The following is a 27,257-nucleotide window of genomic DNA, read 5'->3' as shown; positions in this document are numbered from 1 at the left end:
CAAATATAAGAATAGCATACCCTCAACTGATTCATTTTGCTCTTAGCACTTTTTTTCCTTCTATAAAGCCAAGAGGAAAGGTTTGGAAAGCTCTTTTACAAATTTGATGTCAGTTTCTAAAATAGAAATCAGTCAGAAATGTTTATTGAAGTCCTACTGTATACATATCTCTGTACTAGAATGTATGGTGAGCTACCACACTCTAAAATCTATTAGGGGGAAAGAAGATAACTGCATATAGGCTAACAGAAAATGCTGTATTTTTAAGTGACATGTAAATAGTACAGACACATGCAACATAGGCATTCAGAAGAGTCAAAGATCTCTGAGAACTAGAAAGCTTAGAGAGCCTCAGGATGGATATGTAGGATTTGAGCCAAGCTTTAGGAATGGATAGGATTTGAATTGGCACAGAATATACAAGAGAATATTTTTAGGAAGGAACAGAGGCATAGAGATAGGAATGAATGTAGGGTTTTTTTTTTAAAGATTTATTCATTTATGCATACAAGAGCTGGGGTACAGGCCAGAGATGTGGGGGGTTGAGAGGATCCACCAGAGACAGAGCAGGGAACAGAACAGGCAGACTGACTGAAATACACTGCTGAGAGGAGCAGTGGGCGAGACAGGAGAGGTCTGCTTCACCATGTGTGTTGCTCCCTGGCCAGCGGGGGATCGAACTGCTGTAGAGGCTGCAGATAGCTTCACAGTGCCGTGCTTAACCCCTTGCGCCACCAGGTGGGCTCTGAATATAGTATTTTTAAAGGACTGTAAACAAATAGCCAGAATCAGTATTCTTTAGTTTTCAAGAATTGGCAAGAAATTAAAAGGTTTATAGATTGGGATAATATTACAGGGTGCTTTGAATGTCAAGCTAGTGAGTATGAGCTTTTTTACCCTAAAGATAATAGAGAAACCACTGAAATTCTTTTTTTCTTTTTTTCCAAAGATTCATCTATTTATACATACAAGAACTGGGTTACAGGCCATGTTGGGGGGGCGGTGAGAGGATTCACTGGAGACAGAGTGGGGAACAGAACAGGCAGATCGACTGAAATACACTGCTGAGGGGAGCAGTGGGCGAGTCAGGAGAGGTCTGCTGCGCCATGTGGGTTGCTCCCTGGCTGGGGATCAAGCTCATGCTTGCGTTGGCTGCAGTTAGCTTCATAGGTTGCATCTTAACCCCTTGCGCCACTGGGGAGGCCCCATTGAAAATTCTTGATAGGACCAGGATCTGATATGGAGCTCTCTGTTAAAAAAAAAAAAAAGACCTTTCAGTTAAAAACATAATTTGAGGGCCTCCCCAGTGGCGCAGCGGTTGAGCGCTGGGTTGTGAAGCTGCCCGCAGCCTCTGCAGCGCCGGTTCGATCCCTGGCTGCCCCCCGGCCACCAGAGGAGGGTCCCACATGGCACGTAGACCTCTCCTGCCGCCCACTGCTCCCCTCAGCAGTGTACTTCGGTCCTTCTGCCTGCTCTGCTCCCCGCTCTGGCTCTGGTGAATTCTCTCACCCTCCCGCGCTTCTGACTGTATACCCAGTGCTTGTATAAATAGATAGATAGATAAATAAATAAATAAATAAATAAATCTTTTTTAAAAAAATAAATAAAAATAAAAACATAATTTGAAATGAAAATGAAGACTGGATCCTGTAATAGAAATACAGTTTCAAAAGCAAATAAATTTGTGGCAACCATAATGTAGTAGATAGAGATTTCAAATTACAGTGCTATAACTTGAAGTCTATATAATGTTAAATATCAGTGTTACTTCACTTTTTTTTTTAGTCAAATAAGAATTTACCATGAGGGTAATCTGTCTCTTCTGTGCTTAATGTCATTAGCATGATATTGCCTATGGCTGTAAACTATGGAGGAAAAACAGGTAAAAGAAAGGGTAAGAGAGAGATGGAAAAATAAACTTTAAGTCATGAACGTAATAAACTGTACAATGGCCAACAACTACCATAATAGTCTTTACTACCTTTGATCTTGGCTAGAATTTGAATTTCATTGAAGATGTACAAAGTTTGATCAGGGTCCTAAATGAGGACAGTGGTGTAGAGTTCTAGCAGTGCTTAGTAGAATCGGGTGATGGCTAGGGTTTACCCAGAAGTTAAGATTCTTTCAGGTTGTACGTTGTCAGTTCACCGTAGGCAGCTTATTTGTTGGCTTTGGATGTTTTGGGGTTCTCTATTTAACAAGATTTTTAATAAAAGGATCGTATTAACATATCTTCTTAATCATGAGGATTTGTTTTTAATGCTACTATTTTTAAGAATAAGGGGTACCCAAGAATCTTCTCAGAATGTGAGTCTTAGAACGCTATATTTTTAAAAAGTCCCCTGGTGGTTCTCTTCATCAGCTCAATTTTTTTTTAAAAAGATTTATTTTTATGCATGCAAGAACTGGGGTACAGGCCAGAGGTGTGGGGGGTGGGGGTGGTGAGAGGATCCATCAGAGACAGAGTAGGGAACAGAACAGGTGGATTGACTGAAATACACTGCTGAGGGGAGCAGCGGGCCAGGTTGGGGGGGCGGTGAGAGGATTCACTGGAGACAGAGTGGGGAACAGAACAGGCAGATCGACTGAAATACACTGCTGAGGGGAGCAGTGGGCGAGTCAGGAGAGGTCTGCTGCGCCATGTGGGTTGCTCCCTGGCTGGGGATCAAACTCATGCTTGCGGTGGCTGCAGTTAGCTTCATAGGTTGTGTCTTACTTAACCCCTTGCACCACCGGGGGAGGCCCCAATCAGCTCAATTTTTGAATGACTGAATAGTTTTTCAGTATTTTACCAGGATCCTTAGCTTATATTCCTGCAACTTCCCATTTATGGTCTGTAGACAAAAATCCCAAAAAGGAAGAACTGATTTATAAAATCCTCTCTGGCTCTCACTGTTATCTTCTTATCTTTCCACCACTTTCTTCAAATTTTTCTAAGGTGTTAGGTGTCAGTGTCTACTTTCCATAGTCAGAAATTGTCCTATTCTCTTCTGTATCTGGGTATACAGAAATCCTTACATGCTTTAGTTAATTACATTTTAATGCCCAATTTAGGAAAATTAAAAGGAAAAATACAAAAACATTTAAAAATAATTATCCAGGGCCTCCCCGGTGGCGCAGCGGTTGAGCGCTGGGCTGCGAAGCTGCGCGCAGCTTCTGTGACGCCGGTTCGATCCCCGGCTGCTCCCCGGCCAACAGAGGAGGGTCCCACATGGTGCGCAGACCTCTCCTGCCACCCGCTGCTCCCCTCAGCAGTGTACTTCGGTCCTTCTGCCTGCTCTGATCCCCGCTCTGGCTCTGGTGAATTCTCTCACCCTCCCGCGCCTCTGACTGTACCCAGTGCATGTATAAACAAAACAAACAAACAAACAGATAAATAAAAAAAAAAAAAACATGCCTCTAAAAAAAAAAAAAAAAATAATTATCCACAATACTGATTCTCTAACAAAGGAATAACCCCAGAGGATCTGAGCCAGCCTTTGGCTTATAGAGCATTAGTCCTCATTCCTATTTTTCGTATAAATCTTACTGCTTTATTCTCTTAATTCCTGCTGCTTTTTCATACCCAAGGACACCCTTTGGCTATAGGCTTTGTTGTAATTTCTAGTTACCTTACTTTGATTCTACAAATTGGGGATTAGTTTTCTAGGGCAAAGAAACTACTTTCCTATTTCATCCTTAAACTTACCCTTTACTTTAATAAATTTTGTACTATCTAGCAGCCACGTTTTCTCCTAAAGGCTTCTAGCTTTGGAATCTTGGAACTCTTATATTTACCCTGACTTGCTTTTTATTTTGTTACTTCCTTTTCAATTCTTGAAATACATTTATCTGTTGCCATTTTTAGTTCCACCTTTTGTTAAAGGGGCTTAATTTCTACATGTCTTATTAACATATGGCTTAAGATATGCATATGACCAATTTGCTCACTATAGAAGCTGTTACCTTTCCCAGAAGCTTGTTTGCATCACATCAGCTCCTTAGAAGGAGCTAGTAAGAGATTCTTCATCTCCTCCTTGTATCTTGTATCTATATGACTTACTAACTTCTTATTTTATTCCAAGGACTCTTCCAGTTGTCGTGTTTATTTATTTATTTTTTCCCAAAATAGCCAAAACTCTGTAAGCAGTCCTGCTCATTTTCCTCACATCTCTTTGATGACTTGTTCAAGTGCTTCCAGAGTAGTGAGCTAGATGTCTATCACTGCTGTTTTACTGAATCAAAACAACATGATCCAGTAGGATGGAATATTTACAATAGGTAGAGAAAGAAGCTATTTATAGTATCTAATTTTAAAACTTTAACACTTTTAATTGACCCATTTGACACTTTAATCTCTGACAAACTTTGTATGTTACCTTTTTTCCTTAGAATCATTTTATTCAGAGCATATATGTGCTTAATGATTTACCACAAAGCATCTTTTGTAGGACTTTAGATATATGCTTATAATTCTTTTTTTTTAATTGAAAAGAAAATAAAAAGAATGTTTGTTGTATAGAACTTGAGTGATGGTAGCAAATACTTAGATGGGTAGTCATCAATAACCCCAGATACTAAAATAACCACGATTGATATTTAGGTGTATAATTTTTCCTTCTTTTTTCGGGTCTGTGTATCAGCTTAAAAATCTGCAACTTTCAATTTCCTCTTTAAAACCTGGTTAACTTTTTTTTTTTTTTTTTTTTAATTCTTGAGCATCCTGGGCCTCCCCGGTGGCGCAGCAGTTGAGCGCTGGGTTGCGAAGCTGCCCGCGGCCTCTGCGACGCCGGTTCGATCCCCGGCTGCTCCCCGGCCACCGGAGGAGGGTCCCACATGGCGCGCAGACCTCTCCTGCCGCCCGCTGCTCCCCTCAGCAGTGTACTTCGGTCCTTCTGCCTGCTCTGCTCCCCGCTCTGGCTCTGGTGAATTCTCTCACCCTCCCACGCTTCTGACTGTACCCAGTGCATGTATAAACCAAACAAACAAACAAATAAATAAAAATAAGTAAAAAAAAATGCCTCTATAAAAAAAAAAAATAAAAAAATAAAAAAAAATAAATAATTCTTGAGCATCCTAATAATGATTTTTAAGAGTATTTTTAGAGTATGTTTAGGTTCATAGCAAAACTGAGCGGGAAATAAGATTTCCCACATGCCCTACGCTACCATGTATGTTTAGCCTCTCCCATTATCAACATCCCCCATAAGAATGGTACATTTCTTACAACTGACCAGCCTACACTGACATATCATAATCACCTAAAGTTCATAATTAGCTAAGGATTCACTTTTTTTTTTTTTAAAGATTTGTTTTCACTTTTGCATATAAGAAGTGGGGTGTAAGCCAGAGGTGCAGAGAGTGAAAGGATTCACCAGAGACAGAGTGGGGAGCAAAACAGGAGGATCACTGAAATACACTGCTGAGGGCGAGACAGGAGAGGTCGGCTGTGCCATGTGGGTTAGCTCCCTGGCTGGGGATCAAACTGATGCCGCAATGGCTGGCAATAGCTTGAGAGCACTGAGGCTTTATCCCCACTGCCCCTAGTGAGGCCCCTAAAGATTCATTTTTGATGTACATTCTAAGAATTTGGACAAATATGTAATGACATATATCCATCACTAATAGTACCAGATAGAATAGTTTCACTGTTCTGAAGGTCCTCTGTGTTCTTCCTATGCATCCCTCCACCTTTTTTTGTTGTTTTTAAACTACAGTAGCACAGTTTCTTTCTCTTATGCTTGTAAAGGAGATTTACCTAAAATTCATGGAAAATAATACATTTTCTTTTGGTTTTACTCATGTTGTAATTAAACCTTTTCCATTCATGTAACTATAAAATTATTATTGTTATAGCTACCACATTATTTTTCTCTTATAGATTAGTCTTCAGTTGCTTGCTAAAGAGTCTAGCCTGTCACTGTATATCCTGACCATAGACCCTGTGCTCATATCCATAATGCAAGTCTTTATTCACTAACCCAGATGGGAAATGGTATATATTCAGAGATCCTATTGAATTCCTGATTATGGAGTGAAATTCTACAAACCATTTGCAGTATTATAGTTCATTTTCTGTTTTTGTTTTTTTTTTTAATTATAGAAACAAAGATTAGTTCATTAGATTGTTGGGATATAGAAATAAGAAAGGCGACCTTGACTTAGAGGATATCGGGTGCGCTCATAGTGGTATGGCCATAGACGCGACCTTGACTTAGAGCTTACGCCATCTGCTTTATTTGCAACAACTTACTATTAATGTATAGAACATAGTTTTGTGAATCATTTAAAATTTTTGTAGTGTATTAAAATTGAGGCCATTCTATTTAAGTGAGTATGTGGAATAGAATTATCTTTAGGCTGTTTTCCATACTTACCCTCATCAATATGTGCCTTCTCATCAATATTACATGCTTTGTAATATTCAATCAACAGGGCCCAGGTTTTTTTTTTTTAAAGATTTATCTGTTTATCTATTTATCTGTTTTTATATTTATCTGCATATAAGAACTGGGGTGTAAGCCAGAGGTGCAGGTGGTGAGAGGACTCACCAGAGAGAGTGGGGAACAAAACAGGCAGATGTACTGAAATACACTGCTGAGGGGAGCAGCAGGCGAGGCAGGAGAGGTCTGCTGTGCCATGTGGGTTGCTCCCTGGCTGCCTGTAGCTGGCGATAGCTTGATAGTGCTGTCTTTAACCCCTGCACCACCAGGGAGGCCCAGGGCCTAGTTTTTAATCCCTGTCTTGTTGGCTTGAAATAATTTCTAGGAAATTTAAGGACTTGAAAACCATTGTTTAAGTACTTAATTCGTAAGGTTGTTATTTTACAAACTGGTATGTATATTAACCATAATACTTTGTCCAAACTAGTATAGCATATATAATCCAAAGAAAACTTATACATCAAACATAGTGAAGTCTTGAGCTTTAATTAAGAGTGATAAAACATTTTATAAAAATAAGTGTGCTTTGTACATCTCTGCTTGACAATTTGAAGTGCTGGTTATTTTACATTTATTTGCGTTATTTGTAAATGAGAATTGATTTGGGAATGTGTACAAGTATTACCCCTAAGACACTGACCCTTAGGGTGTTAATGTGGTCTGTTCTTCCACATAGAAGCCAAGGAAATCGAATTGGATAGGTGTTGACCAGCTCGTGTTCTGTGATGGATTGAATTTTAGGAAGCAGCCTTGAATGAATGTTCATATTCATGTGTCTGACTTGATTTTCTTTCATTTGATAGGAAAAAGTTCCTCTGTGTCTGAAGAGAAGGGTGAATCTGATGACGAGAAGCCAAGGAAAGGAGAGCGACGATCATCTAGGGTCAGACAGGTAACCCAGACATCTCCTGAAGCATCTCATGATTTGGATGTCTTGTCTTCCTCCTCAACCTTTCCATAGTTGGCATCTCTCTAGATTTGTCATTTTCTTTCTCTTTTTCTTGTTTTATAATTTAGACTTGCTCTGGCCTTCAGATTTCTAAGTGAATATGTGAACACTGAAACTTGATTGTAGGAGTTTGTAGGCTGGACTGTTTCCAAAGCACATTATTAGCAAAGATACAAAATAATTACTCAATTAAAACCTCAAAGCTTTGTGATACTGTGTTGAGAATACAAAAGTGTGTGTAGTATAATTATGATTATGCAAGAAAAAGGGGAGGGGGGATTAAGTATACCAAAATGATGAAAATCATATAAAATGGTGATAGGTCATTCTTTCCCGTACCTTTGGATGTTCTTTTTATATTTATTAATAAAGCTTAAAGCTAAAGGGGCCACCCCGGTGGCGCAGCGGTTGAGCACTGGGTTGCAAAGCTGCCCGCAGCCTCTGCAGCACCAGTTCGATCCCCGGCTGATCCCTAGCTGCTCCCCGGCTACCTGGTGAGGGTCCCACATGGTGCGCAGACCTCTCCTGCTGCCCGCTGCTCCCCTCAGCAGTGTACCTTGGTCCCTCTGCCTGCTCTGGCGAATTCTCTCACTCTCCTGCGCTTCTGACTGTGCCCATTGCTTGTATAAATAAATAAATAAATCTTTAAAAAAAAAAGCTTAAAGCTAAAAATATCAATTAGTCAATTTCATTATTACATCCCTTTTGGTCATTCTATTTTGATTACCATAAGAACCCATACTAATAATGCTTGTCTTCTGTCATATCTGGTTCTGTATTTCTGGAAGGTATATCGTTGAGGTTTCCTTCCTTCATATGACTTGTGAGGTATTTTTCTCCTCTGTTGATAGTGAGTAAATATGTTTAGAGGCTTTTTGTGTCTTTTCCTTCAGGCAAGAGCAGCTAAACTCTCTGAGTGTAGCCAGGCTGCTGAGGAGGAGGAAGATCAAGAAACACCTTCCAGAAATCTGAGAGTCAGAGCAGATCGAAATGTGAAAGCGGAGGAGGAGGAAGAGGAGGAGGAAGAAGAAGATGAGGAAGACGAGGAGGTAGAAGATGAGGGACAGAAATCTAGGGATGCACCAGTCCTGAAACAGTTTGAGGAAGATGAGGGGGACGAGCTGCCCAGAGCAAAACCAGAGGAAGTGATAGATGAGAAACCCAAAACCATAAGATCCCAGGAACAGGAGGGCTTAGAGAGAGGAGGGAGAGTTACACGGTCCCAAGAAGAAGCAAGAAGAAGTCATCTGGCTAGACAGCAGCAGGAGAAAGAGATGAAAACAGCTTCTCCCCTTGAGGAGGAAGAAAGAGAAATAAAATCTTCAAAAGGCTTGGAGGAAAAATCAAAGTCTCCTTCCCCTCCTAGACTAACTGAAGATTTAGAGAAGGCCCCACTTGTGCTACAACCAGAGCAAACTGCCAGCGAGGAGGAGACTCCACCACCTTTACTTACCAAGGAGGCATCCTCTCCACCACGTAATACACAACTCCAAAGTGAAGAAGAAATAGAGCCCATGGAAGGCCCAGCACCCCCTGTCCTCATTCAATTATCTCCTCCTAATACAGAGGCCGAGGCCAGGGAGCTATTAATATCTCAGCATACTGTCCACTTGGTGGGTGGCCTGTCTCCTTTGTCAACTCCTGCAGATGCCAAAGCAGAATCTCCAGCAGAGAAAGTGCCAGAGGAGAGTCCCCTGCCTCTAATTCAGAAAAGCACACTAGCTGAAACAACCCAGAAGGGTCTTGAAACTGAATCAGAAAAATCTGCTCAACCACTCCCTCTAAAAATTGAGGAATTAGCACCGGCCAAAGGGATCAGTGAGGAATCTCTGAAACTGCCATCTTTGGAACAGAAGGAAGGCAGAGGGGCTTCTCATACTCATCTCCCAAGCCACCGATTGAAACAGTCAGCCGACTCATCCTCTAGCCGGTCCTCATCATCTTCATCCTCTAGTTCTAGATCAAGATCTCGCTCTCCTGATAGCTCAGGCTCTCAGTCTCGCTCACCTCCAAGATCCAAGCAGGGAGATGTATCCCGACCACATGCTCATACCAACCCTCGTGGTAGATCCAAGATGGGCTCCAGATCAACATCAGAGTCCAGGTCACGTTCCCGTTCTCGTTCTCGTTCAGCATCAAGCAACAGCAGAAAAGTAAGTGGGAAAATCCTGGTTGCATAGATGTTTTCTATGTATGCCAGTGTTTTTGAACCCCATATCATGATTTTTTGGCAGAAATAGGAAAAGCTTCCTTTAGTCCCCAGTTCACTGATTACCTCCCCCTCTTTTCAGTCTATAATTTTTAATTAATTGATCCCAAAATAGGGTGCTTTTTGATTTTGAGGTCCTTTGACTCCAAAGAATGTTGAATCCACTTACCCATCTCCTTCACTGGATCATAAATTTCTTGACGGTATGGATATGCCTTTTTACATGTGCATCCTAATATCCAACTCCTAGTTGGGACTTAGTAATAATGTTGACTGATCTAGAAAATCAGCAAAATCACTGACTCAAACAGAAATACACAAAAACCCAAAGTATTAAATTTGGTCAGTGGAAGTTGGAAAACTCAGTGATCCGTAGAATAAGTACCATGTAAAGTAACTTGCCTTACTGTGTTTCATTTCTTCAGTCTCTGAGCCCTGGAGTCTCCAGGGACAGCAGCACCAGCTACACTGAAACCAAAGATCCCTCTTCTGGTCAGGAGGTTACAGCTCCACCAGTGCCACAACTGCAGGTCCTTGAGCCAAAGGAGAGGACTTCCATGTCATCCTCTGTCCGAGTGAGACGTATGAGCCAGCCTGAGCCAGCTGAAAAGCATGTGACCCAGAGGTTACAACTTGAGCGGGTAGGCTATCATGCCCCTACCCTAGAAGGAGATGGAGAATTAGCCACGAGTTTCCCTTTTGTACTAATTATAAAACTGAAAAATCAGTCTGGAAAAAGTTCAGTTGCAATGTATAAGTATGGGGATACTTGTTAGATTCTACTGAACTCATTTCCTCAGTTCTTCCTCAGACTATCTCTTTTTCTACCCAAAATGAAGGCTTTTTTCTGTTGTTTCAAAAATCCAGGAAGGGGGCCTCCCTGGTGGCCTAGGGATTAAGTCTCAGTGCTTTCACCGCTGTGGCCTGAGTTTGATCCCCAACCAGGAAGTTAACACACATATGGCCCAGCAGACCTCTCCTGTCTCTGCCAGTGCTCCCCTCAGCAGTGTATTTCAGTAGATCTGTCTGTTCTGCTCTCCACTCTGTCTCTGGTGAATCCTCTTACCCTCCACACACACCTCTGGCCTACACCCCAGTTCTTCTACACAAAAATAATAATAATAAAAATCCAATAAAATGATTGCTGGCATAGAAAGCAATTCTTTAAACAATATTCCATTCCACTTTCTCAAATGAAATGTGTAGATTTTGTATGGAGGTGGTACTGTATATATCCTGCTCTGCCTTTTACCAGCTCCAGGTTAAAGAAAGGAACAGAATAGTTTTAAATACTTTGCTGTGTTTGTTTTGCTATGTTTGTCCTGATAGGGGAGTCCAAAGAAGTGTGAAGCTGAAGAGGCAGAACCACCAGCTGCCACACAGCCCCAAACCTCAGAGACTCAGACCTCTCACCTACCAGAATCAGAAAGGACTCTTCACACTGTGTAAGTGATATATCTCAACTTGGGTATAACAAGGAACTGGAAGGGTGGGATAGTTCTTTTCTCCCTAGGGGTTTTTGACTAAACAGTCCTTTTAAAGCATAAATATAGACCTTTTTCTGGACAGAGACTATACTTCAGTTACTATGTTGGTACTTGCCACCAGAACTCTTAAGGTAGTCTGAAAATTGGTGGTGAGAGTATAAGCAACCCGTATCTGGGATCAGCTTACCAAATTAGTCAGTTCCTTTTAGGAGCAGGTGGCAGAGGTTTCTGTGTCCAAACTCAAGACTATGTAATGGAATTGACTCCAGAAAGGCATTGTAACTCAGTCTTTCACTCACAGTTACCAGCTGTGTGTGAGTCAGGGAACATTTTAGTTAAGGATATTGAGGGTCTACAAAGAATAACACAGGAGGATGCTATTTTTCAGATTTTGCATTTTCCCTGGTTATTAACTATCATATTATCAATCACAGTCTTAGTTCTTAGAATACAATACAGGCAAATATGAAGTCTATATCAAGTCTGAAGTTTACTCTTGTGCCCCTGAGGTCCTTGGACTAGTTTACCATTTATACAATTAATGTTTTTATTTCTTATATTTAGTCTTAGATACTATGTAAAGATACTCTTACCTAAAATTACATTTACAATTGTATGTCATTCATTATTCTGAGCTACGTATTATAAATTAAGCCACTGAAACAAAAATCTTGATTTCATAATCTCATGGGAAATGAAAAAGAAAAGCATGGTGGAACTAGGATAGCTTAGCTTTCAGACATCAGGAAATCTCTACTGTTTTGGTGAATATCTTACGTAGACAGTTGACCTGAAGTTGTTCTATAATTGCTTTTATGTCATTTAACACACTCACAGTAGAACTTTACCCTTTATATAATTTGGGAACTATCTTTTGCCTCTGATTTTTGGAGGGGGTGAGCAGATGACATTACCTTGTGGCTTTAATAATAGTTTTGTACTCCTTACTGTACAGTTTTTGCTTTGGAATATACCCTCACTCTGTCCATTCTAATTCTCTTGCCGCCACTGCCATCTTGTGGCCATTACATTTTTGGTTTGAAAGCCAAAAAAAATTTACTCCCTTTGAAATATTTTTGGTTTTCTCTTTTGAGAAAGGGTTTTTCAAAACCTCAAGGGCCATGAAGTGAAAACAGCGGATTCTGGACGGTGTTCAGGGTTCCTTAGCTACACCATTGCGGAAATGGGATGACACCTTCCCTTCCATATCTGTTGACCAAAGATAATATCTGTCCTCCCTCTCCTAACCCATTGGGGGAAGGGGGAGTACAGCATGTCCTTTGTATACTTGCTGTTTTGAAGTAGATATTGATAATCTGCTACTAATTGGGAGGAATTGCCACCTATGCACTGAGAAGCAAGTAATTTTCTGAAATGCTTGCTTGCCCTAAAATTCTGTGGGTCTGTGAGATCCTAGCTACAGAACAGCATTTTATGCTATTTTGAAGCACCTTTATTTCTGGACTTTTGCATGCAAGTCCAGGGCTGATGAAACTTGGAGTCACATACAAGACTTTTCTTCCCAGGTAAAGGTGGCTTTGATCTTCATTTTATGACTGAGTAACCTAGTCACATTGATTCTGGCAATATGATAGGCCATTGGCACCTTAGCAAATACTAAGACTGTCCATTGTTGCCTAGGCAAGCTGCAGTGGGACAGGCTATAGATTAGAAATGTAACCTGAGCTCAGGAGTAGCTCACACACATCCCTCTTACTTACTTTCCTCTGCCTGCCTTCCAGATGGGTCTGTTCAGCAACCTAACAAAGACATGGCCAAAGGCCTAAATTCATAAGCTGTTCTGGCATTGGATTTGGTAAATGAATCTTTGAGAAGCTTGCCTCATTTCTGGAGGCCCTACTACAACTGATTCACAACTCTTTACCTGGTTTTTGACCCATCTGTAGTCCTAGACTTCGAACTGGTGGCCTCTGGAGCCCAGGTCAATTTTAAAAGTGGGGTCAGCAGTGCTAAATGGAAAAGACCATTTGTGGCTTAATCTATCTGTCTCAAGAAGTCACATGATTTTTAAAATGCAGAGGTAGGGCCTATTGATTCAGTATAGTGTTTAAAAAAAAATTAGACTTCAAAGAACTCTCACCACTTATTAGACATGCCTGACTTTTTTGCTGTGCTTGGTTAAATCTATTCTGATTCTGATTATGCCCTGAGGAATTCTAGATTTTATGAGGGGAGATACCTTTTTCATTGGAGCAGGAACTTTTGAGCCCTTAATCCCGTTTCAGTTGAACCATGTTCCAAAATCCAATCTTCTGTGTGCCGTGGCTATAACAAAAAATGTCTCCATACAACAGAAAGTAATGGTACTCTTTTTACATTAAAAAATGGGAGAGGGGGGAACCCTGCTATAACTATATCATCTAGCAGTAGTTAATTCAAACCTGAATTTTAAAAAATACAACCTTCCTATGTATGCAAACCTTATAGGCAATAGCAATTTCAGGCTTTTGGTGTTATGCTTATTTGTCCTTTTGCCCGAGAAGGAAGCAGGAAATGATCCTTTAAGCCAATATGACAGTGTAATTGATACTCGCCGAGGGACTTGCATGCCAATATGCCAAGTGCTGCATAATTTTAAAAAATAGAATTTATTGTCATCAGTAGAGTTTGCTTACTAAGAAGTTGGTGTCATACCACTCAAAATCATACTATCCTTGGTTATCTTGAAAGTAGTATGCTCCTGAGGTGGTTCTGTACTTTAATCTTATAGCTGGGGGTAGTCATATCCAACTGTTTCATATTAAATTTCACATCAGGTCCTTGGCCTCTCATGAATTTTCTATAGCTAAAATTTAAACATATGTTTATAGGAATTTGCTTTTCCATTAGTTTCTCTGAGCCTCATTCATATTTAGATATGATTTACAATTCGGTATTATTAGCCTCCAAGGAGATTTATCCTCTGCTGTGCTATAAATGCCTTGTGTGCTATTTAATTATGGATAGATATCCCCCAGCCCTCATGCAGCTTCACATCTTTGTCAAAGCTATCAGAAACATTTGTGCAAGAAAAATATGTGGTAAGGGAGATGCCTTTTGTCTAAAAGGGACTACAGAGAAAAACTGTGTGGGGCTTTGACACTGGGGTTGGGACTGGTTCTACAAGTGGATTGAGTCCCCTGTGGGGACAATTTAAAGAATTCCTCTTTTTTCTCATGAAAATGAAAATTAAAGTCTTGGGAATTCTTGGATCCCACAGAATTGATTGTGGGGAAATAGAAGGCACAAACCTACTGTGTCTTAAGAAGGCTGAGGATAACATGGTGCAATACTTGAAGAAGAAAAAATTTCCAACAGAAAATTCTCCCTCTAAGGAAGCTACTTCTGGAGAGGCATACTAGCAGATGTGAAATTATTTTAGGATTATTGAGGGGCAGGGAACATTTACATAAGGACATTTGGTGGTAATGTTTTCTGTGGGATAACAGTCTCTGGGGATTCTATCCCCAAAAATTGTTTAAAGAAAACTTTTAGTTCAGCAAGCACTTATCAAAGTGTCCAGTTGGTACCCACAGTGACAGCCTAATTCAGGAATCTTTACTTAGCATTTCTTTACGTTAGGCCCTGGTCTAGGGACCAAGGAATGCAGTCCCTGACTTTGAGGAGCTCTGCTGGGTCGAGTTAAGAGGCAAGTAAATCAGCAGTTATTATACAGTGATGAGGGGATTACTGAAAGCATGTCAAGCCAAGAGGTATTACTGAATGCCTTTGAATCAGAGAAAGAGCAGTCCACTCTTTGAGGAAACGCAGAGCAAGCTCCAGGTGGCATCAAATGAGGTAATGGCCTATTGAACCATACATGTGTTTGCATCTCCTTACCTTGACTTGGGGTGTGGTCCAAGCGAGATTCTTAAGAGCAAACCCTTACCACACTTTCATGACATCGTTTTTGTTGTTATCCCCACTTTACAGATTAAACTGATACAGTTAGAGGGGATCAGGAACTTGTCCAGTATCACACAGCTTGTGTGGGGCTGGGGCCAGGGCCAGTGCCTGTGCCCAGATTGGGCCCTAATTAATTTGACTGCAGAGCACTCAACCTTACAGAGCAGATAGATACTACTAAATGAAAGGGAGTGTATGGAGTAATGTATAAACAAGATTGCGTTACCATGCAGTTGGCTTGTGAGTTTAAGATTTTAAGCAGCAAGGAGGAAATTTTATTCCTGACTAAAAGCTCTGGTATTATAAGTAAGTTAATTAAGAGTTTTGTTTAAATACTCAAAAACTTGTCCTAGTGTTTAACCTCTACTGCCACTAGGACACAAAAGGAACACCTTTGCAGTCAACAAATGAGCATTTACTGAATACTTTTTTGAGTAATCAGAGTTGCTTCCCCATTTCACATTTAGTTTGATCAAGATGCCTGTGATTTCATTCCCTATCACTTTCTACCCAGCAGAGCTCCCCTGCCCTGTGTAGCCTCACCTTGGAGCCCTTGCTCCAAGAAGCGGCCTCCGTGCTTCAGCTACCCAATGTCCCTTTCCCCTGTTTATCTTTTCCTTTCTGACTCCGGTGGACCGTGGAGCAGGGAGACCTTATTAAAGACTCTGTGAAACAAAGTTGTCTGTCATCTCTTCAGAGACACCCTCCACCCCACCCCTTAACCCCTTCTACTGGTAATTCAAAAGGGAACTCTGTTTATCCACTCTTTATGCCATCCCTGGAGAAAGGACAGGTTGGAATAGTAACTCGTGGTCATTGCTCAGGGTGAGCTGCCGTTATTATAGTGATTGGATGGTGCCAATTGTCATCCCACCTCCTCACCTTCAAGAGTGAGTGACTGATCTGGTTTCAGTGTTCCACGCCTGGCTTCAATAGAGAGAGGTGGGCACATAAAAAATTGTTCATGCCCTCCTTTGTTTTTCATTTGACTTTGATTTTATCTTCCTTCTTTAATCATTTTTCACTCCTATGCTATTTCCCTTCCATATAGTCTCTGGAATCTTCCAAGCAAGCAGCTGTAACTTTGTATGTCCTCTCCACCCATCCCCCGCCCCCACCCCCGCCCCCTGAGAAGTCTAGGAGAGAGCACCCTCTCCCTCTGGGGTTAGGCTTCTCTGTAGCTGTTGTAACCTGAGAAAAGACGGCAAAAGACCAGGCCTACCGAGCCAACTGTGAGCTCCCTGTGGCCTGCCTGAGGATAAGAACCTTGCTCACTCAGCGCCCTCCCTCTTTTCTTTCCCCTCCCCTGCTGCAGCAGGGCCCTCCCCCATCCGCACACACGGGCTGCTGGGTAAGTGGCAAGATGGCTCCCCTGCATGTCTCCGGCTGATCGCCGCCGCTCCGCCAATACAATAGAGCCAGCCACTACCAGCAGCCTGGCCCTCTACCTCCTCCTCCTCCAGAGAGACCAATCCAGCCGAACTCGGGGTTTGCCGTGAGGACTTAACGTTTATCTCTTAAAAGCCTGATCTATTTTAGCTTCCCCTCACCACCACCACCTCCCCTTCCATTTACCATTTTTTGGATCCCCAGTAGCTGCATCTCAATTTTCTCTCTGGATCGGGTGGCCGGGGAGGAAGCGGTGGGCTCTCGGGACAAGGAAGGTCTGTGTGTGTGTGTGTTTTAATTTTTTTAGGATTTTTTTGTTTGGTTTTTGTTATTTCTTCCATTCCAGAAAGGGATAAACAGCACTTCCAGGGGGAGAAAAAAAATCATGTTATCAGAAAGCAAAGAAGGGTGAGAGCTTCACATTTCCATGTATCCCTTTTCCCTGCCGCCCTCGCCCACCTCATCTTCCTTCTCTTCCCATGGCTTTCATTCCGTCTTTCTTTTTAGTTTGTTTTCAGTCATTCTGCTTTCCCCTTTGTCCTTCCTTCCCGATTTCTAATTGGCCCTTCTTGCCCTTTCTGTGTGGGAAATAGGTATTTTCTGGATAAACCTTTTCTTTAGATTTAGGCATTTGAATGGTGTGTTTCTGTGGGGGCCTGTAAGCTGGGGGCACAGTTCCGATTTCCCCTCCCCCTTCCCGTGCATCCCTCCCTGCCTGCTCTGGGGAAGCGGTTCTGACCTCTGAGTGTCAGTCAGCCCATCGGGAATGCTGGATTTTCTGGTGTGGTTGTCAGCCTGGGAGGCTTGGTTTCCTCTCTTCTGAGGTTAGGCCTCTGATCATCTTAATTTGATTCTCTCTCTCCCCTCCCCCCCAGTGTTTGGGTGGTAGTGGGGGAGGTGAGATTAGAAGTAGAAGTTAGGGATGACAGCAGAAAAAAGAATGGGAAGCTAGTTTATGTAAAGGGAATCTCTGGGATTCATTGCCTTATGGGAGCTAACTTGTGTGATGGGGGGGTGTCAAATGGGTTCCGTGTTTGTGGGGGAAGATGCATGGTGTGGGGGAGGGTATGTCCTGACTTGGAGGCCTGTTCTCTCTCTCTTTCGGAAGTTGGAATAAGGGAGTGGGAGAAACTGGGCAAAAGCTGAATGTAAGAACAATTCCTACATCTCTGAGCAGGTAAAGGTGGCCCGATTCTCCTGTGAGCTTTCCTACTCTCCCTGGCAGCTTTAGTCTCTCTTTTTGGATGAAAGAGCTTGAGCCTTCACCAGTCCTTTCCCTGCAGCGCTTCCCTCCCAGCCCCCACCATTTCTCCTTTCTTGGTGTCCCCAGGTGCAGTGGGTCAGCGGGCTTTTTCACTTACTAGGTAATTGATTAAATAGATGATCGGGATCATTTGCCACAGTTTTGGCCATTCTTTCTCATCTTTTTAAGGAATCACACTTCTCTTAGTTCCTCATGCAATTCAGTTTTAAATAAAGGTGCCTGTGGTTAGAGGATAGGGAGGCCTATCTCCTGGGGTGTTTCTCTTCGTAAGAGTACTCTGGTGAATTACCAGTTGGAGTGTGACCCCACACCACAGCTTTTTTCCATCTGGGCAGTAGGTGGATATGGTTGCTGTGATCTGTGCTTTTTCCCAAGAAAAACAGTTTTCCACTTTTTCCTGTGGGGGCAAGGTTTCTAGTCCTACATGAAAAGCATTCCTCCAGTTGGACCCAGATGATGAGGCATGGGGGTTTTCTGACTCAAAACCTAACGTCTTGTTCTCTCTTCCCCTCGGTTCTTTCCTGCCCTTCCCTCCCAACCTCTCCCTATACTGTCAGTGAGGAGAAGGAGGAAGTGACCATGGACACAAGTGAAAACAGACCTGAAAATGAGGTTCCAGAGCCCCCCATGCCTATTGCAGACCAAGTCAGCAATGATGACCGCCCAGAGGGCAGTGCTGAAGATGAGGAGAAGAAAGAGGTAAATATTCAAGCCGCCTGTTGGGGTGGGTGGGCCTGAGCGGACCTAGGGGAAAGAGCAGACCACTCTGGTGGTCCCTTTTACACAGTGGGATAACTTTTAAGAAGGGATTAGGCAGACTTGGATCAGGATCAGGCCAAGGGAGAATTCGCTGGTTTAGCAAGGGAGGCCCCGTGTGATGGGGACAGGGTTCATTTGTTCCTCTTTCCTTGTTGGGGGAATACTTCAGTCCAGACTCCTGGATGTGCGCGACTACCGCCAGTTAATGGCCTTTTTTAATCTAAGATCCAGCCTTAGCTTTCCCTCTTCTGGAGCTTCTCCCCTGTAACTCCTTTAGCTTTCCCTCCTTTTTAAGAGCCTCATGGTGCTCAACGCCATCTAGAGGGCTTTAGTGGTTCTCAGCTAACCAGCCATGCTGAGGAATTTTTGTTCCTCTTCTGCCCCCCAGTGGTCTTATTCCAGAGATGTAGTTACTTAGAAGCCAGGGGCTGGGATGATCCCAAAGGCCCTTTCTCTATTCCTGTGATTTCTCCCCACATCTCCTATTTTTGACATATATGTTACCTTGTGTACTGTACCCAATTCAGGGGGCTCCCCCCATCAGAGCCAGCGAAGTCTGTCTTGGCTCTTTAAATGTAGAAAGAGTTAGCTGGGTTTGGGAGTGGGGTAACAGGTTGGGAGGGACTGTTGTGTGTGTAGCCTTTCTTTGGTGTGTGTTGCGGGGGTGGGGGCCGGTGAAAGTGATTTGATGTGCAGAATATTATTTATTACAAGGTCCTTCTTCCCCGTAAAACTTTGTCCAAGTACCTCATGTACGGTAATCCGCCCGTAAAATATAACCCTGCCCAACTGGCCAATCGCTGATGCCGCCTCTTCCTCTGGACCCACCCGCTGCTACTGAGCTGCCCAGTCAGAGCCGAGTCTGCTATCCAGGTGTCTTGGCCAGAGGGGGGCATGTATATGGGATCCTGTGATGGGCCCCCTTTTGCCTCCCTGCCTTGCTTACATCAGGGGGCCAAGAAGAGCACTGTTCTGGAGAGACTTGTATTGAAAAAGCAAAAAACCTTTGGAAAGGGGTGGACTTGCATCATCTCCCTATTTGGGACACCCCAAGAAGAGCTTGTGTCAGTGCTGGGGCGCTTGCCCACATACCCTTGCCCTTTTGAGGACTGTGGGTTGCCTTGTTTGCTACAGACTGTTGGGATCCCCATCTAGGGCACCAAGACCTAAAGAGTCAATGTTTGCGATCACAGTGCCATGCTGTAAAATACCGAGTGGGGTCCTCGGCTTACGCTGTGACAACTAGGAACCTGCAGAGAAGTCTAGGGTCTGAGCCCAGGGATTTAATGCTGATGACAGCCCAGCCGTGTGTCACCACTTGCTCATCAGATGGACTTTCCTTTGGTCCCTGTTGTCCATGGTGAAGGGCAGCATGTTGGTTGCTCCAACTTCTCCTCCATCCCTGGAGGCAGGGGCTCATCCATCCACCTGAATGGAACCACTGTCTCAGCTGGAGTCCCTGAGGAGATGCCACACACAACTCTCAGAAGAAAAGTATTCTGACCTTGCTGCTGAATGTTTGCCAGGTCCTGGGGCTCTCCACCTACTACCCCCAGGCTGCCTTCATCAGAGTCTTCATGATCCCACTCGGTGAGAGGACCCCCTCCCCAGTACAGGCAGAGGAGAAAGGGACTCTGGAGTCACCACCTGGATTCCAAGTTTTGGGTGGTGGTATTGCTGCAGCTTGCCACTGGTGGACTTAGGGTCCTGTCTGCCTCTCACGATAAAAGGCCAGGACCATACCTGCTACTCACAGGCCATCTCATCAGGGACTGCAAGATGATGCCCCTACAGGGCTGGGACTGATGTCTCTGCCCCTTTTCCCCCCTGTACCCCTCGCTGAGCCTGGCCACCGCCAGTGAACTGTCTTGACATCATGGAAACTGGGCAGCGTCCCCCCACACGTTTCCCTCCCGCCCCCCCTGCGCCCCTGGGAGGACTCTGGCAGTGCCGTGCTGACCACCACGCCGTGCGCCCACCTTTTTTGCCAACCCAACCCCCCACCAATTGCACAGCGCCTAGCAGGGAGGGCTCATTCTGATTGGACCGGCGGTTGACTAGATACAGTACACAGTGAGGTGCGATTGGCTGAACTGAAGATCCCAGGTGTGAGATGGTACCTGGAACATTTGTCATATTCCTAGTTTATTTTCTTCTTTATTTTCTTCTTCTTTTTTTTTTTAATCTCTTATTTTAATTTTTTTTCTTTATCTTTTTCTGATTTCTTTATTGGATTTATTTATTTGGTTCATGTTTTTCCTGTTTTAATTAAGACCTTTTTTTTTTCTCACTAACTTACCCATCAAGAGCAGCCCTGTTAGATGTCAGGCTGGCCCTTAACAAGACCAAGGAGACTTGGTTAGACAACACAAACAGGGCTGGGGGAGGGGGGGCGGTGGATGGGAAGAGGGATTTCATCAAGAGGGTCCTGCCCTACCCTTAGAAGGGTAGTAGGTCTTAGTTTTTCCAGAAATAAGCACTTGAACCTTGGAATGCTCTTTTCCACTTTTCTCCGTCTCTCCTTTTGCTCTGTCCAGAGTCGTCTCCCACTGAGTATTTGGGGCAGAAATTTGCTCCAAAGCAAGTTTGGAAGTATCTTGTCCTTGGCAGAGCCCCTAAGGCTTAAGTCCTGGTTGGAGAGGAAAAAGTAAGCCTTGCTAAAGGTCTGTACTTGGTTGGAAAAGTCTTGAGACTCTCCCTCGGGACAATTGCCCTTCATAAAGAACCTTTAACCAAAGACACCTTTCAGTCCTTTGTGTTGGCATTAGCGCAGGAGCTTCATTTTCAATGGATCTGATTGCTGCCCTTCCCCACAGTGTGCTAGGGGGTTGGGCAATCTTGACAGTCTGCTGCTGTCCAAGCAGCTCAAAGCCATTGTCAGTAGATGTCAGGCTGGACATTCAGAAGAGGAAAAGGGTTATTACTTTGTTGAAGTTGCCATGCCAAAGTGGTTTTCCATGTTACCTTGTGTTTTTCTCAAGTTAGCAAGGAAGACCTAGGAGGCCTAGATGACCCTGTTCTGGGCCTGACTTTGTTGGACTTGGCCTCCTCCAACCCATAGACAGTGGAGGAGGGCATGACCGACACCTTTAAAGGGCTTGGAGGCTTCTGAATTCCTCTTCCAGCTTATTTCTGGTTAAGCTAATACACAGGTGTGGTATGGACTAGATGATTTTTCCCTGCTGTGATGTTTGGTTTTATTTTTTTCTCTAACTTGCATTGATTCTGCTTCGTTTTTGCCGTTTGCCGCTTCTGTTTTGGTCTGTCTGTCTCTGTGTCTCTTTCTCTCTCTCTTTCTCTCTCTCCTTCTCTCCCTCTCTCTCTCTCTGTGTCTTTGGAGTCTGTGCTAAGACCGCCCCATCTAACCTCCTCCCCCCCTCTCTGTGGGGTGTGTCTCTTTCTCTTTCCCCCCCCTTTCTTCTCTATACAGAGCTCGATGCCCAAATCATTCAAGAGGAAGATCTCCGTTGTCTGTAAGTCTAGCCCCATGTCCCTGATAAAGGTCAGGAATACCACAAATATCAGAGTTAATGGAGAGGTAGATTCTCTCAGTGGCATTCACGGATTATCCCTGTCACCCAGCAAATTTTTATCTTCTTGGTATCCGTAGGGTTTCATTTTGAAATTCAGAATTTTAGACAGTCCCTGTCATTTTTCCCTAGTCACATTGCTTCTAATACAGTACTTTTGTGTGAGGTGTCTCATACCACTTTCTGTGTGATCCTACATGGATTTATTCTTCAGAGATCTGAACCTTCAGAACCAGGGGTGGGTTTGCGAGACTGCTTATCAGTTTATGCTTTATTTTTGAAGTGTTAAGGAAATGAGAGCGCCCCAGCCCGCAAACAGCAACATTTGTGACATTTTCCCATTGTTAAACTCGATTGATAGAAGTGTAGTGGATCGCTTTAATTTCATTATCAATCTGAAATGTGAAAGTTAATCTAAAAGTAACCAGATCACATCATGATCTTATATTAACTTTAAACTCAGATTTTGGCATCATAGTTTCCCATCAGGAAGTGGCTCCAATCCTTTTATTGTTCTCTCTGAAGCCATGGTCTCCCCAGTCCCCAAGTACAGTTTTTTTAAGTTAACTTTTCAGTAAATTCCATTTGAAGGTTATCTGTGGATGTTGTGGTATGAACCAGCAGAGGTCTGAGACCATCTAACTCTTGGGTTCTGTTTCTTGGGGACAGCAGCTACCAAGGGGGTGCCAGCTGGAAACAGTGACACTGAGGGGGGCCCGCCTGGTCGGAAACGGCGTTGGGGAGCCAGCACAGCCACCACACAGAAGAAACCCTCCATCAGTATCACCACTGAATCACTCAAGGTGAGGTGGGAGGAGCCGGGAAGGGAGGATGAGACACATGAGGCAGGAGTAGACATGGGCCCAGTGTAACGGGGTGGGGGGTATCTGTGTCCCAGAGCCTCATCCCCGACATCAAACCCCTGGCGGGGCAGGAGGCCGTTGTGGATCTTCATGCTGATGACTCCCGAATCTCTGAGGATGAGACAGAGCGTAATGGTGACGATGGGACCCATGACAAGGGGCTGAAAATATGCCGGACTGTCACTCAGGTAAGACTTCTGCCACCCCAGTGTTGAGAGATGGGGCAGTGGAAGCAGAGCAAGCAACTAAGGAGCTAAAGTGGAGTCCTAAAAGGGAGAGCTGCCATCTGGGCAGTGCATTGCATTAATTGGCCCTTTTTAGGGGTCAGCGGACTATGAAATCCAGCCTGTTGCCAATAATAAAGTTTCATTAGAACACAGATACCACTCATGTATTCTTATTTGTGGCTGCTTAAGTGCTTCAGTGTCAAAGTTGAATCGTTGCAGGAAAAAAAAATGTATGCCTTAAAAATGCTAAAATATTCGCGGTCTTATCAGACTTGATGCATTAACAGTCCCAGGATCTGGTGGTGTGAACTTAATGGTGAAATCTCCCACCCCCCTACCCCCTATATGGAAGGAACATCCTGTGTTGACTCTAATATCTTCCTACCAAGAAACCAGAGGCAGAAGAGGGTGTACCAGTTTTGGTGTTCAAGAATCCCTCCGTTATCTGCTATCTTACAGGTAGTACCTGCGGAGGGCCAGGAGAATGGGCAAAGGGAAGAAGAAGAAGAAGAGAAGGAGCCTGAAGCAGAACCCCCAGTACCGCCCCAGGTTTCTGTAGAAGTGGCTTTGCCCCCTCCTGTGGAGCATGAAATAAAGAAAGGTGGGTGTTGTGTGATGCGTGAACCTGAGTGTAGCTGCCAGAACTCCCTCCCAGAGCACTTTATTTGGACCTCTTCTAAAGTGCTTAATGCTTTCAGCCTTGTATTACAGTGTTTCTTGTGTCTGCCTTATCTCCCCTTCCTACTTCTTATTAAGCTCCTTTAAAGGCTGAGTTCCAATCTGTAATTTTTGAATCCCCATAATGAAGAGATCAGCCTAGACAGTGCCTTGCACTCTGGCTGGAAGGGTGACTGCTGGGTGGGGAATAAAAGTCATTAGAGGTGAAAGAGCCTCCCACAAAGCCGTGTTCCCAACTGAAAAACCACTTGGGTGCTTTATCTGATAGTGACTTTAGGAGATACCTTAACCCGACGGTCCATTAGCCAGCAGAAGTCTGGAGTTTCCATTACAATTGATGACCCAGTCCGAACTGCTCAGGTGCCCTCCCCACCCCGGGGCAAGATCAGTAACATCGTCCACATCTCCAATTTGGTAAGTCATTGTTGCCCACGGTCTAGTCTCATTTGACGTTTAAGAGTTTGAGTTTGGACTCAAGCTTCTGAGGGTCAACACTAAGATCTGCTAGTTACTTACTCATTGACTCATTGAGCAAGTAACTTCGCAAGCTTTCTCATCTAAACAGTGCGTTGCATTAATTGGCCCTTTTAGGGGTCAATAGGCTATGAAGTCCAGCCTGTTGCCTATAATAAATAAAGTTTTATTAGAACACAGCCACCACTTATTTACTCTTGCTTGTGGCTGCTTAAGTGCTACAGTGTCAGTATGGGGAAAATGGGAAAAGGGGAGGAGATTCTCACTCTGTAGGGTTGTCTTGAGGGTTTGTAGAAGGCCTGGCATATAGTGCCTTAGTCAGTATTATCACACTTGTCACTTTCCTACTAGAGGGTTCCTGACCTCTCTCCTAACCCAGACCTTAGAGTATGCTCTGTGACCACAGCTTGAGAATTCTTAAGTTTTATGAGAATTGTTTCTGCCTTCTTCAAGATCCTGAAACTCCTGTTTTCACTGGCAGGTTCGTCCCTTCACTTTAGGCCAACTGAAGGAGTTGTTGGGACGCACAGGAACTCTGGTGGAAGAGGCCTTCTGGATTGACAAGATCAAATCTCACTGCTTTGTAACGGTGAGAAGAAGCTGCTTCTCTAGTTTGTGGCATAGATTTCCTTTTGTGACCAATGTGGGAAGATGGGAGGAATTGAAGGCCTATTGTGACCTTTGCCGCCTCCTTTCCTCCACCAGTACTCCACAGTAGAGGAAGCTGTTGCCACCCGCACAGCTCTACACGGGGTCAAATGGCCCCAGTCCAATCCCAAATTCCTTTGTGCTGACTATGCTGAGCAAGATGAGGTAAGAAACCTAGGGAGAGGAGGGGAGGGAAGGAGCAGGGGGGCCATTATCTGCTAGATTCCAGCTGAGATCCTGGCCAAACCTGCAGGCACTGAGAGTCCTTCCCCCCTTTTCCTTCCGTGGCACTCCAAAGTCTTTATACCCTGGTACCTGGGATCCTTCAGTGAGAGTGAGGTCATCTCCATCCTGACTGTCCTTGTCCCTCCTCTACCCACAGCTGGATTATCACCGGGGCCTCTTGGTGGACCGTCCCTCTGAAGCTAAGCCAGAGGAGCAGGGGGTACCACGACCCTTGCACCCCCCACCCCCACCCCCAGCCCAGCCACCACAGCACCCCCGGGCAGAGCAGCGGGAACAGGAGCGGGCCGTGCGGGAACAGTGGGCAGAGCGGGAACGGGAAATGGAGCGGCGGGAGCGAACTCGATCAGAGCGTGAATGGGATCGGGACAAAGTTCGAGAAGGGCCCCGCTCCCGATCACGGTCCCGTGACCGCCGCCGCAAGGAACGTGCGAAATCTAAAGAAAAGAAGAGTGAGAAGAAAGGTACTTAGCTGTGGGGCACACACACCTCTAGTAGGTGGGAAAGGGAGCCAGCTGGGGAGGGCACAGGGTCAGAGACAACGAGTCTGATAACTTTTCCTACCTCAGAGAAAGCTCAGGAGGAACCACCTGCCAAACTGCTGGATGACCTTTTCCGTAAAACCAAGGCAGCTCCCTGCATCTACTGGCTCCCACTGACTGACAGCCAGGTGAGTAGACTTCTTGTTTCCCCTGAGGCCGGGGTCCCTTCAGGGCGTAGGTGCAGGTGTGAGCTGTTGTTGGAAAGGGAAGAAACTAAGCATCCCAGAAAGACGCAATTTTAAGGCAGCAGTTGATGTGTGCCAGAGGGCAGCCAAACCAGGAGGGGTGAAAGGAAACACAAGATGGAAACTGTGTCTCCTAGGAAGCTGGCTGTGCCAACCATTCTCCTTAGAAATTAATTTTAGTGAGCTGAGAGACTTACCTATTTCTCTACTTTTTAATTTCTAAAGTTTGAGCCTCTAGGCTTATACTGCTAAGTAAAGAGAAAGGCAGTTTATTCACATCCTAGGTGGCTAGGGAAGAACCAGAGGAAAGGCTTGGCTGGTGCAGCTAGCCTGACATAGGTATAAAAGTTGAAAGCTTGGAGGGACTGAGCTCTTGAATCAAGGACACATGTGGGTGGTGGCTCCTTCTTTTCTGTTTAGCAGCCAGTTTGACCGACCTGAAGCTAGGCATTTGGGGTCCGGCTGCAGATAGACAAAGTGGGGCTGCTCTAAGCAAGCGGGGCTGACAGGCCTCTTTACTGCCTGCTGCAGATTGTTCAGAAGGAGGCAGAACGGGCTGAGCGGGCCAAGGAGCGGGAGAAGCGACGAAAGGAACAAGAAGAGGAGGAGCAGAAGGAGCGGGAGAAGGAAGCAGAGCGGGAACGGAACCGACAGCTGGAGCGGGAGAAGCGGAGAGAGCACAGCCGAGAGAGGGACAGGGAAAGAGAAAGGGACAGGGAGCGTGACAGGGGGGATCGAGATCGAGAGAGGGAAAGGGACCGGGAACGAGGCCGGGAGAGGGACCGTAGAGATACTAAGCGCCACAGCAGGAGCCGGAGTCGGAGCACGCCTGTTCGGGACCGGGGTGGGCGCCGCTAGCTGAGAAAACACTAGGGAGAGCTGCAGGCATCAGCCACCCTGCCCCAGGGGTTCAAGGCCACAGAGGGATAGGTACAATCTCCACCACCCTGAAACCAAGGGTCTTTCACACCATTTGCCCAGTGCTGAAGTATGGCTGCCACCTGTCCCCACATACCAAATGCAGCAGTGGCCATCTTTCCCCCACCCCCCATAACCTATCTCTTGGGACTTGGCCCTCTCCTGTCTCTCATTTCCCATTGTGAAGTCTGAGAGCTAGGTTAGGGAGGTAAGGTGGTTGGCCCAGAGGTGTGGAACAGCCCAGGAGTTCTTTCATTTTTCCTCCATCCTGCTCATCACCTCCCTTGGGTACTCACAGCCTCCTCTTGGGAACAGCCGGGGCCAGGACTGGGTCACCTATGAGCTGAATCAGCATCTCCTCCTGAGTCCCCGGGCCCCTGCAGTTCCCAGTCTCTTCTGTCCTGCAGTCCTTGCCTCTTGGCCACCGGTTCCACTTTATATCCACCTTTCCTTTTGTTCAATTTTTATTTTTATTTTTTTTATTATTAAATGATGTGGTCTATGGAAAATAATAAAAATCTGACTTAGTTTTAAATAGTGTGTGAGTGGCTTTCCTTTAGCAGG

The 27,257-nt window shown here is 44.6% G+C and overlaps 1 protein-coding gene across 7 annotated transcripts in view; it reads left to right on the top strand.

Moving 5' to 3' along the window:
- Positions 1-27,241, top strand: part of ACIN1 (apoptotic chromatin condensation inducer 1) — a 32,975-nt gene extending 5,734 nt beyond the window's left edge. For 3 of the 7 annotated variants that reach the window (XM_037503057.2, XM_037503055.2, XM_054689228.1), the window contains 15 exons: positions 7,226-7,314; positions 8,265-9,524; positions 10,006-10,221; positions 10,910-11,025; positions 18,184-18,325; positions 21,816-21,858; positions 22,585-22,718; positions 22,814-22,966; positions 23,465-23,606; positions 23,952-24,097; positions 24,639-24,746; positions 24,863-24,970; positions 25,188-25,512; positions 25,618-25,718; positions 26,307-27,241. In XM_037503057.2, the coding sequence (XP_037358954.1) occupies positions 7,226-7,314; positions 8,265-9,524; positions 10,006-10,221; positions 10,910-11,025; positions 18,184-18,325; positions 21,816-21,858; positions 22,585-22,718; positions 22,814-22,966; positions 23,465-23,606; positions 23,952-24,097; positions 24,639-24,746; positions 24,863-24,970; positions 25,188-25,512; positions 25,618-25,718; positions 26,307-26,633 (3,410 nt within the window). In that variant the 3' untranslated portion in view covers positions 26,634-27,241. Of the gene's footprint in view, positions 1-7,225; positions 7,315-8,264; positions 9,525-10,005; positions 10,222-10,909; positions 11,026-16,160; positions 16,469-18,183; positions 18,326-21,815; positions 21,859-22,584; positions 22,719-22,813; positions 22,967-23,464; positions 23,607-23,951; positions 24,098-24,638; positions 24,747-24,862; positions 24,971-25,187; positions 25,513-25,617; positions 25,719-26,306 lie in introns of those variants that run through there. The other 4 variants (XM_037503056.2, XM_054689215.1, XM_054689220.1 and 1 more) reach the window with 4 other exon arrangements.
- The last annotated feature ends 16 nt before the right edge of the window (positions 27,242-27,257 follow it).

This window comes from Talpa occidentalis, unplaced genomic scaffold, assembly GCF_014898055.3.
Source record: "Talpa occidentalis isolate TD23 unplaced genomic scaffold, MPIMG_talOcc4v2.1 talOcc4.11, whole genome shotgun sequence".
Lineage (NCBI taxonomy): Eukaryota > Metazoa > Chordata > Mammalia > Eulipotyphla > Talpidae > Talpa > Talpa occidentalis.
This window is presented reverse-complemented; position numbering and strand designations above follow the sequence as displayed.